This window comes from Neodiprion lecontei, chromosome 7 (assembly GCF_021901455.1).
Source record: "Neodiprion lecontei isolate iyNeoLeco1 chromosome 7, iyNeoLeco1.1, whole genome shotgun sequence".
Taxonomy (NCBI): Eukaryota; Metazoa; Arthropoda; class Insecta; order Hymenoptera; family Diprionidae; genus Neodiprion; species Neodiprion lecontei.
In genome coordinates, this window is record NC_060266.1 from 20,932,696 (window position 1) to 20,950,977 (window position 18,282).

General features: G+C 40.0%; 1 protein-coding gene across 1 annotated transcript; it reads right to left on the reverse strand.

Moving 5' to 3' along the window:
- Nucleotides 1–3,299: 3,299 nt before the first annotated feature.
- LOC107217683 (glutamate receptor ionotropic, kainate 2-like) lies at nt 3,300–17,351 on the reverse strand. The gene is made up of 17 exons (XM_046745283.1): nt 17,045–17,351; nt 13,484–13,576; nt 12,902–13,060; nt 11,788–11,972; nt 10,934–11,091; nt 10,588–10,729; nt 10,223–10,525; nt 9,824–10,042; nt 9,540–9,746; nt 9,374–9,458; nt 8,634–8,910; nt 8,305–8,506; nt 7,865–8,090; nt 7,607–7,722; nt 4,813–4,965; nt 4,474–4,702; nt 3,300–3,922 (listed from the first exon to the last, which is right to left on the reverse strand). Exons 2-16 carry the CDS (start codon nt 13,554–13,556, stop codon nt 4,499–4,501), a joined length of 2,709 nt encoding a protein of 902 aa, XP_046601239.1. The 5' UTR covers nt 13,557–13,576; nt 17,045–17,351; the 3' UTR covers nt 3,300–3,922; nt 4,474–4,498.
- Between the last annotated feature and the right edge of the window lie 931 nt (nt 17,352–18,282).

The window sequence follows — 18,282 nt, forward strand, 5'->3', positions numbered from 1 at the left end:
TACCGCAATTCTATATTCCGAGCCTTCTACGAGACAACTACTCGGAGTTCTAACCGTTCTGATTCTTGATCCTTCGCATCTATATATATTCGCATCTATAGACGAAAATTCTACTTTACGATCCATCGGAAGGTTATTTATTTGTGTTTGCGAGCAATCGCATTTTCCTCATTCTGCCAACGACCTTTCGGAATTTTCACCAGTTGTGTATTCGAAATTCTGCAACTTAAAATTTCGATACTTTTATATTCTATTTCCATTATTTTTCACACTTTTTACAGTTTCTGATTTAAGTTCACGGTTACGTCGTTGACGACGATTTTGCACAAGAACGCAAAGTTTGGGATTCCGTGTTTCTCGTTGGGTGTCCGAAGCCCGACTGACGGAGACCGTCAAATTTCGAAACATAATCGAGCGAGGTAATGAAGGCGATGTTTACATTTTCGTTGACTGTGAAAGTTTGACGAAAATAAGAGTGTCTCCGCATGTTTCGGTGGATCGTGATACTACATGTGCTACATTTCTGATCTTTTCCTTGCCGATAAGTGATGCTTAACACTTCGCAGAGGATGCAATTCTGCATTTATAATATTCGTTCTTTAGTTTGCGGTGGGCAAATTAATTATCGCATTGGAAAGATTTTGGAGTTTTGATCAAGGAAACAATTTTCCAATTTGTTTCTACCTAACAATATTTAGTAATAATATTTTCAGCCTGATTCGAATCTGCAAAAGTATTATTTAAACGTTATTTGTGATGTTTTTTTATTCAGTGACAAATTTGTCCATTATAACAAATCTTTGCTGGTCATGCTGGACAGCCTACGATTAAAAGTTTTCCAACCCATGACTTTACTTCGGATTCTGCGTTAACGTGTCTCGGTAAATTTGCAAAAAGATATCGTGTGATAATAGCGAAGAAATTATAATTTTTTTAATACAGTACGTCATTCAAAACTTGAATCTCAAAAAAGTTTCCAATATTCCATAACCTAAGTAAAAATTAGGATCAAATTGAAGAAAAAAAAAATAAAATAAATTGTTTTAATGCGGGAATTTCGAGGGATTTAAAGAATGGCAGAAAAATCTGTTCACTGAATTGTACGTTAAGCTGAGGGAGCAGTTTAATTACGACCTCTTTAAATTCGAATTTAAGGAATAAAGCACACGGATGAACGCGGATAGATAATCAAGGAACAGAGAGAGAATTCTGTTTGCCTAACCAAGCGAAAGTCGATCAGATTCACTTCATTACAAATTTACTTCGAGCTTCTTTCCTTCCGTTTCCTACAAAGATGAAATAATTTTTTTTTTTTTTTTTTCGCTCTAATTTGTTCTCTTTCCGAAGATGAAACTTCGCGATGAACCTCGAAATTTCACCAGAAATTTCATCACGCATCAATTAGAGAATGATTTAGTGTTTTGTTTTTACCGTAATTTCGTGAATCACGAACTTTTGTAAATCTGCTTGTAACATGTGGCAAATTTATATAGATCACTGCTTTTCTGTGTGCAGAACTTCGATCGGTTAAATAAATTTCTTAAGAATATAAATTACAGTTTGATTTGCAAATACCAAATGCCGCTCACAACCATTGGCTCGATGATTCCATCGATCATCCGCCAATATCCGGACCACCATGATGATAAACTGGCTAAAGTCATCAGCGATCAATGACTCGGTTACATCTGCAGTCCATCTCGAGGCGCTGCATAAGACCAAGACACTCTCAGTAATTCCAGTCGGCCTTGAAAGAGTGAAACCAAGCTCCTTTGTCGCCGGTTCGACGGCTAGAGGAACTGATACCGATCAGACGATACGCGTTACCGTGTATTAAGTGATTTCACGAAGCATGCCCCATGGAAGGATGAAGCAATTCCGCCATGAGATTGGCGTGAAATTTTCTAACGACCGGTTAAAAAGTCCCCGTATCGTCCACCAGGTTGTACTTAGCGACCATCGATCCCGTAAACCGATCATTAAATTGTCACCGTAGTGGACTGCATTCCAGTTTCAAAATTCTGTCGGTATTTAATATGCGAGGATATCGACTCGGTGGATTAAACTTTCTAAACGTAATTACACTGGTTTCCTAAATTAAGGTGTTCGCGGGTTTAGGTCCGTTAAATATTATACCATAAAACGACTTCAAGAGCTAGGCAAACAAAAAACCTTTAACGAAATAAGAATCGACTACTTCAGAGCGTCTCTTCATCGAGTCTCTTTGTCTACCGAAAGAAAGACTGTCGAATGCTCAGACATTTCAACGTCCAGTCCATGATCACATTACGTGTCAACTTTGTAAAAGTAATTATACCCATCTTCTGAATCAAGGTGTTTCCAGTTTTAGGTCCGTTAAATAGCATCAAACGACTTCAAAAGGGCAAACAAAAAGCCTTTAACGAAATAAGAGTCGACTACTTCAGAGCGTCTCTTCATCGAGTGTCGTTGTCTATCCAAAGAAAGAGTGTCAAATACTCGGGCACTTAAAAGTTCACACTACCCACGATCATATTCCATGGTGTAACACTTGCTGATTAATTATTGACAGTTTTGATCTCAGCTAACTGACAATGCGTTTCAGATCCGTCACCGTTCCTCGACCATCGACCATAGACGTTTATAATCTCGATCCAACCACTTTGCTAAAACGTGGTTCTGTCCCAACGGTATCATTCATTCCTCCATATGTTCTGTAAGGTTTTTTTTTTGTTCTTTTTTTTTTTCCTTCGGACAGAATTGAATAGCTCAACGGAGGATCGGGGTTCTGAATGAGTCGGATCTCGCGGTATTCAAGAGCGAGTGAAGAAGCTGCGCCCGTTTCGCAGAGCCATGGATAAGATTGATTCTCTTGGGGATATATATCCGGCCTCGAGACAATCCGGGCAGTGAATATAAGGCGAGGCTGTCTTAAAGAACGAGCGCAAGTTGTACACGGGTACTTAATACTACCAGTTTACGATCATGCTACGCGTGTATCCGCGGTGCTGGAAGAAGGGTGAGACAGAAGTGGAGGAGACAGGGAGAGAATGATCCTGACTTATAAACCACGTGCGGTTTTGGTCGCGTTTTAGCATCGAACGTATTTACGAGTGAGTGATTTCGGTTTTAGTGCATTATTAACGTCCGTGGTCAGACGCTGGTTTACGATCCACCGACGTTATTTATTATATTCCTTATTAAACCTCCGCTTACTCCTCGCGGCCTGGCTGGCTATAAGCTTGCTTAAAAAAGTTCGTTTTACGACCTCTTCATATGCCGGAATAGGTGGATAGGTCAGGAAATTTTAAACGCCAATCCCTGGTCTTCACATTTTATTACCCCTCGGACATAATGTGCCTGCGATTGTGCGTATCACATATTTGCTCGTTGATAAACTTCGTGAAGTTTGCAAAGTATTCGAAAAGCGTGTCAATAAGTCAAAGATTAATTCAATCGGACACTTGTTGTTGCACTTTGATATTTTCACGTCACCTGCTTTACGGTGCTGAACAAATCGAGCATCCGTCCGCTCGACGCAACTTTGCGTACAACGTGAAATTACCCGCTGGCTGGAAAACGTTTATTTCACGCATGTCCCAACGGCGTAATATTATACTAAGCCTATGCATAGTTATGAGCGAATAAATTGTCAGTAAACTATAATTAAGTACGTATCTTGAAGAATTAAAATCGACCTGCTTGATATTGGACCGCAAATGCGTGCCTTAGAACTATTCATTTTACACTCTATTCAGCGTTCGTAATTCGTCGAATGGTGAAACAGCTGTATTAAGTAGAACACTTTCAAGATGAAATATTGATGGTGTACCAGTCTGACGATATTGCATTCCTGAATCTAGAGATCATGTCTCACACGATATTCAGTGGTGCAATCGTACAGCAGTTATCGTGGCAATTCCGAAATTGATCCGCATCGTACCTTGAAGAAAAATGACAAGTAGAATAGAAACAGTGCGATTGTACGATAATTCGTGGATCGATAACTGAATTCACCGCAGTCGCTCATCCTCTGGATTCAACGAGGACTGACAGGAAATGTATACCAAGTCCATCTCTCCGATTTCATTTCTTTTGTAATACGTTACAGTAGACTAAAAACTAAGCGACACGTATTCTTCTTTTTTTTTTATCTGCCATTAAACACTTTAGGAAGTCAAACCACCCTCCAAAGTAAGATGCTTTAAGGGGTGATTTGGCAGTTTCACCCGCAAGAACGTAATATTTTTCAAACAATCGAAGTGGAAAAGTTGCCTCATAACGATAAATGAAAAATGTAATTCTCTCAATAGAAGAAAAAAAAATGTCTCACACTGGAGGGTGGTCTCACCCCCTTAAAGTGTTTGATGGCGGATAAAGAAACATAGGTGACGCTTAGTTCTCAGTCTACTGTAACATACTACAAAAGAAATGAAATCGGAGAGATTGACCTGAGATACCTTCCTCGTTAGTGACGTTGAACGAATACCAAACCTCGCATTCACCTCTTCCGTTATCATCAAAGGTGGAGTCGATCGTCTTCCGATGCAACGGTGATAATCGTCGACCCCAAACCCCAGGGTGGAGTGCTTGCTCCATTGACGTCATCTTCCTTGCTCCGATTGGAACGTGAACTTGGCTTCCTTCGTCTGACCGGCTTACTCGAGGCGCCAAACTTCACCGCGAACTTCAGCTCCTCCCTCATCTCATCCACGAATGAAACCTGCGGAGAAGGGAATGACGAAGGTGATTTAAGGTCAGGTATCGAATTGGCAAAAACCGGAAGAGGAACCGGAGCGTGATTGAAACGGAAAAATTTTGAAACACCCTCACGTTCTCTTTTATCGATGTGCAGCCAACCGCCCAAAGCAGTTCGCAGGCCGTGTAGACGCCGGACAAAGCAATGCCGGTTATCAGGACGAGGAAAACGCCTCCAACGTTGTCTACACCCAAGGGCTTCGCGTCTGAGGTTCCGCCCTTCTTTTCCTGCGGAAATTGAACATATTCTAGCAGTGAAACAGCAGCGCTTGATTCGGCGGTTTTCCTCCTTTGTTATCAAAGTAGGTAGGCACCCACTCTCACATTTTCATCGACATCGCTACACTTGTACGTGTAGTACAGTAAAGATCATAATCGCAAAAAACGACCGTCGTTATTCGGCTCATGAATTTCTTATCTGGACCGAAAGTTCCTTGGTTTTATACTCGAGAACCTCGCGGAGCGGAAAAAGTCCCGCGTCAGTTTGATCTTGAAATACTTTTGGCATCGGACTGGCAAGTTCATCCGGTTTCGGAGCAAGGTTTAATCCGTCGTGGTTTTCCAGAGAGGATGACCACGTATCTAAACCCTGTATTTCGACGCCATCATTTAACAAAATAAAACATCATTCACGGTGCGTGTAATTTGTATAACTGTCGCAATTTAACTTTGTAGAAACTTTGTCAACTAGGATAAATTAGCGCGGTTCAAATGACTTCATTACCCGTTTAACGTCGAGATACCCGTTATGGTTGAACTTAGAAATTAGCAGCCTTCTAGGTACTTCGTTATACCCTCGTTTCGACCCCCGTTTAAAGGCAAGGTCAGGATGCGATCGATGATATCCATTCTCTTCGGAATATTACAATACGCAGGAAGACAACGAGATAAGAAAGCTATTTCAAATCGATCCGTATCAATGCTTTCAAATTTCTTCTCCAAAATCATGAGTAAAATACAGAACGATCTCTCTAATAATTTTTTTCTCCTCAAAATAATAGTAAGGGTTGAAAAAAATGGGCTGCAGATAAGTTTACAGCAAAAAATTTCGACAGGCCAGCTTTAAGACTCAACTCAAAATTAATCGTATATATTTAATGACTATCGATAGTTAATAATAACCTCAAATATTATATCACTTGAACAAAGTTTTGTGTTCAGCTGAAGAATAATTTCAACTATTGTGTTACACAAATAAAGAAAGATTTGGCTGTTTAACTGAAGTTTTTAGTAAATTTTTTAGTTTGGATAGCTTAGTAACTTAATTACGTTGCTAATTATTAAAGTTTTGAGTCGCTTGACAGATAATTGAACCTAATTAATCAGTGAATTACTTAGTTAATGTTACTTTATAGTCCATACGTTCCTAATTCGACAAATAGTTAACTGAATAGAAACATCGCTATTTGACTAAAATTTCACTCGATTCACTGAGCTACCAAATATCACGATGGTCTGATCAAATGACTAAGGAAAAATTTGCACGAGTTTCATCAGAAGCGTTCAATGTACCCGAAGACTGAAAAACAAAACAACTATTCTACCAAAGTGCCCAGTTAAAATACCGTAATTCTGTCTAATCATCACTTTCACCGAATACGAAGCTAAAGTCGAGGCCAGCAGGTGCTGGAAGACCGAAGCCGATGCCGAAGCTGTGCTTAAGGTAAACATTTAGTGTTGGTACGAGTATTTAGCTATAACGTTTACCAGTAAGAGCCGAGAGGACGGAATTAACTAAACGACAGGTTACATGCGGCAGGTCCCTTTGAAGTCTTGGGTGTAGGCATAATGTAATACGCTTCAGTTCTTGTTCGACAAAAGGACAAAAAGAGCAGGGCCTCGCTTTGCCGTGTAAAATACCGCTCTGTCACGCACGAGATCGGGCTTTCATTAATAAGCGAATAGCGTATTCTCACCGCGTACCAGAAGCTCGTATCATCGAACACTTTTCTTTGTTATACCCATCTTTCGCAAACAAATGCATCGTCGAGTCACTGAGGTTCATGAACCACTTCACAACTTTGCCTAAACGTCACCACGAGAGCGAAACGATAATAATTAATAATTAATCGGTCATTTGGATACATTCAGTGGTAAAAACATTACGGTACGGACTGTTGGCGATATTTCGTACTCAAAAACTGAAGAAATGGTTTCAAGGATTCCGATCGTCAGATTTCGATTTTGAACTTTTTCCTTTCAGAAAAGAGTTACTGGAACATGGAATATTCTGTACAATTTTCTAGATTTAATTTTACGTCTTCCTCCAAACGTACGTTAAGAGAAATTTTTAGTTCCGGTTACCGCTCAGTCCTTATCTATTTTCATTTTTTACCACAATCGAAAAATATACTTCTAGGTAGAAAATGAAAATTAGTTTTCTAGCTGTTACCGAAAAGTATAGCATCCGTTATTATTCTTTCTCATTACGACCACTGTTGCTAGATTTTCTTGCAACTGTTGCGAAAATTTAACGCTCGTGCAGCGATAAATTGACGTTAAAGTCTTGTTTAACTAAAAAAGTAGAGTAAACCTCAGAAACTGATTTTGCGTGGCAATTACCAAAAAAGGATCGACGATAGCGCAAAATGTTTACGCGTACCTCGTTTTTCGTAATTCCAACAATATTCAAACAGTTTTTTTAACGATGCCTGTTTTACCAAATTTTTCTAGTTACTGTAACGAATGAAATTTTTCTCAGTGTAATTATCTGTAACCACAACTCGGTTTCCAACTCTTCCAATTTCGTAAAAAATGACCGGTTACCAAACCAAAAGCTGCGCTTGATTTTCCCCATTTATCCGTATAGGGGGGCCGTTTCAAGCGCGCTGTTTTTGAGGGCTCAAACATATTATGGTATTAAATTCACCTCGCACGCACCGCCCCCTCTTTTCTGCTTCCACCATTTATTCTCCAATTCCTTAAGGACCCCCGTTTCCTGGAGTTTCAATATGCCGGTACTTTTAGCGTTCCGGTAAGGCGAATCTGAAATCACGTATGGGTCCAATAAATTTTAAGACTTGTAGACAGACAGCCAGACGAAATTGAATGATTTCTCAAGCATTTGAGATTATCGGGGATTCGTTTCAATTCGGTATTTCAATAATGTACCGGAAGTTGAGCTTACGCTTCTTCATGGCGATACCGTAGCCTTTTGCGTCGAGTAGGCCTCCAACTTGGGTAATGTTGCACTTCCTTTCCGCTTCGTACTTAATCGTCGACGACTCCATGAAGAAGGCGTAATTCTCCTGCATGACCTTCCGCACTCCTTCATTATTCGATGATGGCAGTAATTCCTTCTTGTTCTTTACCATGTACTCCTTCATTTCTTTCAAGACGGGATGTGTCGAGGCCTGATATTGAAACAACGATTCGTTCGCTTTTGAAGAAACGTGGATGATAAATATTTTAAAGTAGCAGAAAAAAAAAAAAAACGGTCCACGGTTCGTAAACTTTGAAAACACTTTGACACTGTATATTTCATTGCACTCCTGGATACAGTAGCACCCTGTATCATACCCCATTGATCAACGGAGCTTCAAGTAACGTAACCACAAAATTGCTCACCTTGAAGAAATCGATTGTGGAGCCGCTCCCTTTTGCTCCGTATTTAATGCCGTGTGGATTGTTGAACAAATCTTCGGCGGTTTTGATCAGCACTGGCTTTGATTCAACGACCAAGAATACCGCCAAATTAGCAATGTACGAGGAGACGATGATCATGATAAATAACCCCCAAAAACCGCCCATCATGCGGGTTGAGAGACCTCTGTAGATGAAAAGACATTTCAGAACGATCGATTTGGCTTGCCGATTATCCCTTCAGCCAGGGACTGTCAGGCGATCGGTAAATCCAGCTGCCAAGACTCCGTTTTGATATTTGATACTCGACTTACATGGGAGCTACATCGGATCCTTGCTGCATGATAGAGCCAATGGTGAACCAGAAGGCGTTCTTGAAAGTGAATTGGTTCTCCAGTTCCTCAGGTTCCTCGATGCAGGGATACGGATTGCTCCATTCGGCGGGACAGAGGCGAGCGGCGATGAAGAAACACAGGGAGACGACGAGGTAGGTGCCCATCAGGTACATCCAGACCTCCTTCGAGAAGGGCATCAGGAAAGCGAAGAGACTGGATCCGGCCGGCTTCGGTTTCCTGAATAGAACGCTGATCCCTGTGAGGGTGAGTCCCTACTGTCAGTGACATATTTGCTTCCGGAAGAATTACAGGCCCGGTCCCCGAGCCCTAATAGCTTTGTTTGCTCCCCATATTTTCGATTTATAACACCCATAGATCGCCCCTTTATGGTCTCGCCTCGCAGCTTACGCCTTCACGATATTTTACCCCCACCGTCTCTATCCAACTTCCGGAGAGATTATGGGAAATGTTCGAGAGAGATTGGCGTGTGATTGTTTTCTGAATTGGATTCGAAGGTAGAATGGCCTGATTTGACGCCTGACGTTTTTGGTTGCTTTCAATGACTTGACAAGTTTGGACGAACTATGTACGAGAAAGGCTAATTTTAAAGAATGAACGGTTGAAGAATCGGAGTGACTAGCATTCTGGAATGAAGTTGCACTGGTCGAGGAACCTTTGGAAAATAGAAACCCACCGCGCACCGAAAGCTGCATAATTACCCAGATTCATAAAAGGCATGGTGAAGTCCACGGCCTCTTGGCGCTCGGCCGTGATTGTGAAATCAGTAATGGCTAGGTCAGCCCGCTGCAATGAATCACGATGCAGTATTTCAGTCTTGTACACTTCTTTCATCGACTATGACCAACATTTTATCAACAAACTAACGTCTTCCATGATCTTCTTTATCATGCCATTCCACTTTTTGGTTACGGGATGCTTCGAGCCGTAAACATCGTCAGCTTGAACCTCGAATGTATAGTTGAAACCCAGAAGTTTTGAAAGCTCCTGGATGATGTCGATACCGAAACCCTCGTACCTGTCGTTTCCAGTTTCCTCCTTCGCTGAGTCCTTCAGCATTCCGTAGGGTGGCGTCTAAAACAACACGATTGATTTGTTTGCGAACTCGGGATTCATCCAGTGTTTGAATCGCCCAGTTTAAGCCCACCTACCATCGCTATGAGAATGATAAACGTTTTGTTACGGAGATTCAGTTCGACCGTGTGATCGGTCAGCGATGGTTTCGGGATGTAATTAATCCCACATGTCGTGTTCCACGTCCCGATCTTGTGCAGTCCGTCCAGGTCCAGGCCTACCAAGTCCAGTTTGAAGTTGCTCCGGTAGCCGGACGAGTCGAACTTTATCAGCCCAGTCATTCCTGTCGACTCGATCTGAAAGTAAACAACTTGTTCGAGCACTCCGTGTTCCGCATACAGGATTCTTGTTTTCACTTTTCGTTGTATTCTGAACTCTCAGGGCATCTCTGCGCTAATCCGGGATTCTGAATTGAACCTGGACGAGAGACCAAACCTTATTCTTGCGAGAAATGTGCAGAAACTGCGGTTTCTTACCGATCTCATGATGTTCATCAAACTGGATCCGTGCTCCCAGCTATCGACGTTTTGACACAGGGAAGTTTTCGTGTCAGCCACAATGGCATCGTCAAGCTGTTTCAGGGCTCTTCCAAAAACTTGGACACTGTCGTAAATTAGGGCCACCTCTGCGGTGAGCTGAGATGGATCTTCCACACCCCATTCCGATGCGTGTTTCTCAAAGGTATCGATGACCACGGGATGGTCGGGGTCTACCAGACGTAAACCGACGAACTTTGTTCCACCATGTTGGTAGGGCTCGAGGTCAATGGTGGAAAGGTCCTGAAAGACAAGGCGAACAATAATTTTCTTTCTACAGGTTATAAATTTATTTTATATCTTACCAACGACGCGATTATGAAGCTGTGCCTGTCCGACATCAAGCCAACTTGTTGAGCCTGCTTCAAAACATCCGGCAGTACGTCAATCGAGCAATCCACCACTACATTCGGGTCTCCGGACTTTTTGATCTGTTCCAGAACTTTCCTGCGAAAAAGTGATCACTTCGGTATAACCGTGAGAGAAGTATTACTGCTGAAGTTTTCATGTGATAATATCTCGAGAAAGTCGATTGGTCGAGAACCTAGGGTTCAAATTATTTCAGTTACGATAAAAGCTTCGCATCGTTCAGTCGTTTGAAAAACTTCAGACATCGGTTTCAACCTGAGATTTTGAACAAAGGAGTCTCACCTGTAATTCGGTCCTTTGGGTAGCTGCCTGACAGTGACCGTGTGTCCCCTGCGATTCCATCTCTTCAGAAGTTCGTGCATCCGAATGAGATTCTCGGTACTTTCGTAGAGTATGGTGAATGTCTTCCATTCAAAATCCTGAGCAAGTTGGAGGTATATCTGCACAGACGTGTTTGAATAAACTATAATAACGTAATTTTGCATACACAACTTGTCGTTTTCACTCCTTGATAAGTTTTGTTCCAGACTTAATGAATAATAATCTGTCAAAAGTCTAATCTCTGTAGCAGTGTAAAAGGATCCAATTAAAATGGAAATGACAATTTTTCAACCCCAAAAATTCAAACAATCTCAATTGTAGAACGCGACGAGAAAACCACACAAAATTAAAGCCGACGTATCAACATTTCGTTCTTCAAGATCTCAAATAATAAGAGGCTGCTTCGGTAACGTGTAACTAACTTTTTTACCGCTGCCTCGTTTTCTGTGTCTGTTACGCACATGCGGCCAACAGAGAGACCCACACATGCGTATGGTAATGAAGCGTTTCACGCTAGTCAAACATCCGCATCCGATGAACTGCAGTTCAAGCTTCGTAATACGTTATAAACTGAATCGCAACCGGCAATCAAAAGCGCGTGCTTCGATAATAACACCGTTGCCTCTTATCGCTTTGAACCGATCTCCGAATCGGTATTCAACTTAAATATTTCTCTTTTGCCGTTTTTCAGGTATCAGGATTCAGGATCAGTACCGTACAAGAATTGAAATGAAAAATATTTGTTCTCGTATTAAAATAAGGCTGGAAAAAGGGCTCGAATTTTGCGCTTTTGAATAACTGAAGAGACAATTTACCCTCGACAAAGTTTGCGAATATGGATACATGTTGAGCACACCGTTTCCCCGCGTTTGTCGAGGGTCCCATCTCGCTACGATGTGAGGAATTTCCATCGTGTCGCACATGCTTTGCACGTGTTTTGCTGCGATCTTGTCACGAGGACCAAAAATTGCAGCCACTCCGTTGTTCGCAAGCTCGCAGACTGAAAATTACGCCAAGTACAGAGAAAAATTTACTGAAACCAGGTCGTAACATATCAATGGAATTTTCATTACTGACATACAGCTCGCGTAAATAAATCAATGTGCAAACTTTAACGAGGAGTTAATCACCGAGTAAAAGTGACGTACACCGACTACGGTTAAATCAGTTGCACGCAATTACAAATATTACAAGGAATTCAAAGATACTGCAAAGATTACAGGGATTGAAGAGAGATTACAAAAATTACAAAGATTTCAGAGACATGACGAATTGCAAGGATTACGAAAATTCTGCAAAGATTACACGAAGATTACAAAGAAATTACAAGAATCACAAAGATTTCAGAGAAATAAGGATTGGAAAAATTACCAGACGACTGAAAGGATTACACGCAGATTGCAAGGATTACAAAGATTACAGAGACAAGATTGAAGATTATTAATTCAAAGCAAAGATTGCCAAGTTTACCAAAAGACTGCAAGTATTACACGAAGATTCCACGGATTACAAGAATTACAAAGGTTCCAGAGATATGATTAAAAATTATCAATCCAGAGTCAAGGTTACCAAAACTACCAAAAGAATGCAAAGATTACACGGATTATAAAGAAATTACAAGAATTACAAAGATTTCAAAGATATGATTAAAGATTTACAATTCAGAGTCAAGGTTACCAAAATTACCAAAAGAATGCAAAGATTATATGCAATATATATATATAAGATTATATATAATTATAAAGGGATTACAAACGATTACAAAGGATTACGATCCGAGAGATGACAAAGATGACAGACACCACATGAGATTGCACGACGTATGTACGCCAGATTACAACAGTGATTAACCCCTGTTGATCAACGTAATTGTCACGAAATTTCATCGGATTTGAAAATTCGATTCCTTTGACCTGAAATTAAACTTACCATCCTGCGAAACGTCGTACGTATCATTATTTACGGTGATCATCTGGGCGTAAATAAACTGCTCGGAAAATTTGGAATTTCCGTGTCTCTCATTGTTCAAAACATTGGCGGACAGCCTAAACGCAGTTGCCGTTAAATCGTCATCTTCGAATAATCCACCTAGCGGAGGGTAAAAAAAACAGCGGGAAAAAATTTTCTCATTCATGTTATCCGCCTGCGTAATTATCGCTGTCGCCAAAAATGCTCCGACAATTTCAAATCCTTATCGAGATTTCCTCAGACTTTTTACCCGTGTCCCGTATTCAGTTTCGGCAGCTTGTCGCATGCTTTTTGAAAGTTGAAAAGGAAATTGTGCGAGTATTAAGTAAGCACTGTAACTTTTATGAGCGTAGCTTATTAGTTCTGCAGTAGCCGAAATACCGATTGCATCTTTGCTCCGTTTCCGGTAGTAAGAATTGGCACGTTACCGTATCTTGAAACGCGAGACGCGTACAAATGAATATTTTTTACTGATTCGGCAAACTCTCAGAGCTTTAAAACGTATGTTAGACGGTTAACAGAGACAAACGATCATCCGCTTACCTACTGTAACCGTTTTTCCGAATCCGAAAATACCTGATGGTAAAAATGCGATCGAGATCAACACGATCAGCATTTTAAGATCATTGGGATCATCTGAAAATTAATATTTCATACGGTGATTACATTGAAACAATCGCACTCGATTTTGATATCGGTAATCGAAAATCACGTGTAGTTTAATAATTCTGGGACTAATTTTTGTAAGTATTTATTATATTAGTTGTAAAATTTAAAAAAAATTTTGTACATGCTTGTTGTTACTGCAAATACTTGAATAATATTTGGTTAGAACACGAAGACGAGGATTACTTGACATTAGTTTTTGCTTTCATTCGCTTTGAGTGTTCACGTGAAGCTTTTAGTACATATTGCATTAATACTGGCTGAAATATTCAATATTCGTCGAAATATCTGAGCGGATGAAAAAATTGTAAACCAAACGCTTAACGTAATATCTTTCGATTCGTTGAAGAAATCTTTTGTTTCAGCGATTTGTTAATGCGAATTAACGGCGTGGATACGGTTTGCATAATTTTGCACATAGTTGTACAGATTTTGTTAGATAATAACGGAATTCAGAATCCAAGGTTCTTTCAGTTTGGTTATATTTTCGCAAAAATAACGACCAGGGTTGGCATAAATTTTTGGATAAAAAATTCCATCACTTTTCCAGGTTTTCCAGGACCTAAAAATCCAGCTTTCTCTGACATTTTCCCAGTTCCTGTAAGTTACTAAAACCCAAACCGTTCGGAAAGAAGTCAGTCTTGTCAAATTTGTTTTCTCGATGAAAAAAAAAAAAAAAATAAACCTTTCATCTCAAAAAAATTATTTCCAATTTCTATGATAGAAAACTGCAAACTTGATTTTTTTCCATGATCAAATTTAAAGTTCCCTGACATCTCCAGGTTCTCCAGATTTTAATCCAGGTGCGTGGCCACCCTGAAAGAGCTAAAAAATACAAGGAAGATATTTTTGTAAGGTCGAAAAGTGGGCAGCGTGTTCGTTGAGTAAATATTTAGGCGTGTAGCGCGAAGAATTGCCGAACGGCATTTAAGACGGAACGATGCGAGCCGATGATGATTCACGAAGAGAGTGAGGCCTTGATTATTTGCGGAGTTTGCGTTTACTTTGCTAATTGAAACGCGACTCTGAGCATAAATCACTCACCGGAGCTTTTCAAAACCACCCTGACGTCAACATCGTTTCTTACATCCGCGTTTTAGGTGGAGGTTCAATTTTTCTTCATTCGTTATCGAATTATGTATTCCATTTGCCAATTTGTTATAAATTCATTTTCGTACGCGTCTAGGAGAAATTGAACTCAAGGGGAATAAATATAACACAGTTTGTTCAATATTCAATACACGATACCGCTCCGTTAGTTTATTCTCAAGAATTTCCTTCGCTTTTAAAAGCCACTTGCGAGTGATCCCAGCGTATTCGATTCAGCTCCTTCTTTTTATACTGACTTTTGAAAGTCATTCGTCGGATGGTTCTACGAAATTCTGTCAATTAAAACTGGCAAATGGGTGTTTCTCACGAGAAAAGAGAAACGAACGAAATGCGAAGACCATTATTTTAACCTTCGATAGACAGCGAGAGGATTAATCATCTTTTCATACTATTCTATTACCGTAGTCGATTTCGCATATAAACCCAGGGCATGATCTTAAAACGAGAATGAATCATTCGTCATTGAAAACTAAATCTAGAATGAGAGAAAAATTCACATTCACAGAAGGCGCGAAGCGATAAAGAAAACTTTCGATTTTGGGAATTCTTCGTTGATTCGATTCTTCGTTGATTGTATAATATTAGTATACAGATTATAAAAAAGAAAAATAAAAAAAGAAAAAGAAAAAAAAAACAGTCGGCGGAGACGAGCATCGACCCTGATACGAGTATTTATACATCAATGAAGTCTCAACGTCGCTTTGCATGCCAACGCAATTTCATTTTTGCGTAAACATATCAGCCACTGCTTTACGCTTGTTAGAATGAAAAATGAAGTCCCGATAGAAAAAATGAACTACCTTTTTTATCGATATTGAGGACGTAAAGTGAAGATCTATGAAAGGAATATTCAACCAGACGTCTTTTATTGCGAAAATAAAAATGAAGAGAAAATTATTCAAATCTAACCGTACAGTTCGACGTGATCTTTTAGAATTCTTTGTGGACTGGCGATCCCTTTCGCGTACAGCAGTCATCTTACTTTCGGTTACTTTTTTCACTAGATTTGCGAACGGTGGAAACATGAAAAATGAATTTTAGTCCGCTTGTTGCAGCAAATACTATGTGTTGATTTTTACAGTATCTAAGATGCTAAAGAATCATGGGAGAATGTTTATCAATTAGTTTCTTCGTTCGTTAAAATAAACGTAAAAAATATACACGTAATAACGGAAGACCAATTAATTTTTCCAAAATTTTTCAATCCTAATTTGTTCGAGATGAATTTCCAGAATTATAAATGGTAAAACACGACAGTTTAAAAGTTCTACATTTTTTACGATAGTTTTTTCAATTATTATTTTCCCGTCATTGCAGATGAGCCTAAAAAATTTTGCATCGATTTTTTCTCTAAAGAAAATAGACAAAAAAATAAAGACACGTCTCGGATCATTCAACTCTTAGCCATTCAATTCAGGGAATTATTCCAAGAATCTTTGTTACAGATCAATTTCCGCGGAGACTGTGTCTGTTCGGATGACAAGGAGAAGAAACTGCGTCTGGATGAGCTCGACTAGAATCAGGCCGCAATCGAATGACGAGAAGAAATCGATCCCTCATCGAAGCCTGGAGTTAGGAATGCGATAAGGGGTTGATTATATGTAAATCCATATATAACAAAGCAGCGATGCAGAACTCGAGACGTATTCAGAGCAACTAATCTGGGTCAAGTGGCGAACGTCTCGGCGAATCGCTGCCGGTGAATGGCTGCACGGCTTAAGCTCTAAAAGAAGAAGTCGCAGTTCGTCTGATCGCGATACGAGAGTCGAGTGGAGGCCGAAGCCGGCTGCCTGATTGCCCGCGCCTAACGACGACTTCCGCTTTCGAGAATGGTCATGAACGAAAAGAAAGGAAGAACAAAATAACGCCAAGTCAAAGAATTTCCTTGGGTTTGAAAAATAATTATAAGGCGGGTGATCGAATTCCGTAGTATTAATTAGGACGCGTCAGAAGGATGAACTTTATGAACTATTTTCAGAAATGATTTGACACTAAATTTCGAGCTTGAATCGGCCAGGGTTGGAAAAATATTAACTTAGTTGTTGGCCTTGTTTCACCGAGCAACGATAGTCATTTAAGAGTGGTTAAAATCAGCGGGAATCATTCTTCGTGGCGAGACGGTTGCAAAGCAAATATTGAAATGAGAACACAGCAAGCGTTTGAAAATTAAAAAAAAAAAAACAAAAGCAAGCTCTCCACAACTCGGTTAAATACAATTCAGCAAAACAAGATTAATGTAAAAAACGATAAATCACATCGCCAAAAACCTCGCGCGTTAAACGGAAGCTCGACGAAGCTTTTTCAAACCGTGACAAATTCCAGTCTTACCTATTCACACGGAAAAGAGTAAAGGGGACCAATTTGCGTGGATGCGTAAGTATATCGAGTAAACAATAACACCCTTCGGACTTTTGGCGAGTGTGCAAAACGTGCTTCAAGCCCTTCCCTAGCGCAAAATGAAGCTAGACGACGCCGCGACGGCTCCGCGCGCTTCCAGAGATCGAGCAGAAATGCCAAAAGTGCGCAGCTCCCGACGCGCATAGACTCTGCGTTCTTATTCTGGCCCTTCTTGAACTTCCCCTCCCTTTTCACCTCAGCCCCCTTATCCGTTCCGTGGGACAACAGATGGACTTGATTCTACTTCTAGCCCGGCAAATATATTTTTCCTACAAACCTACCTCGTCGTACGGTGACCCCAAATTCATTTCTGCTGGAAATTTACACTTGTGTTTGTTATTCCGGTTCAGTTTCTTTTTTTTTTTCTTGTACTTTTTGTTCACCCTGTACGAGTCTATTTTTCATATCAATCGCGTTTGGATCGTTTTTAAATAATATCTTCGGCTTTAAAATGTAGAACTCTTAGATATGATCATTAAGAAACTTGTTTCGATATTGCATCGCAAATTTTTTCGGTAACTTGGCGATGAAACTTTGATCACTAATTTCATTTCATAACTACGACATTGAAGTAAAGCGTTGCAATGACGGTCATTGTATTTGGCAGGAAGTTTTCAAAATAGCATGTAGCGATTGCACATTGTATTTGACAGAGGGTGGTTCTATAATTGGAAATTTTCAGTCTACGCGATCAAACTGCTAGACTTACGCTACGCGAAAGAGAGTAGAGTAGAGTTTATTAGAGAGAGAGAGAGAGAGAGAGAGAGAGAGAGAGAAACTGAGGTAACTCGTTGCTATTTTTGTTCCACATGCGACAGAAATTCCTTCGGTCAACTGACACTTGTGAATACACCGTGATAAACTATTTTATTCTGTGACTTCCGCCAGCCATTTATTTCTGATAGTGCGCCCTCATTTTTTTCCGATGAATTATTGTTGATTTATTTTTTTTCTTTTGAATTTAGAGAAGAAATTATCTGGATAATAACTGCACGGTACTGAGTATGATATTACAGAGTCAACAGATTCTACTTGCAATTGTTGAAGATTTAACGAGAATCGCTGCGATGGCACTTTTGCATACAAATTGGTGTATTGTTTGAATTTAGACTATCTAAAATAATAGGATCTCCGCATTAAGAGAATGACCCAATTATGTGTTTTTATGA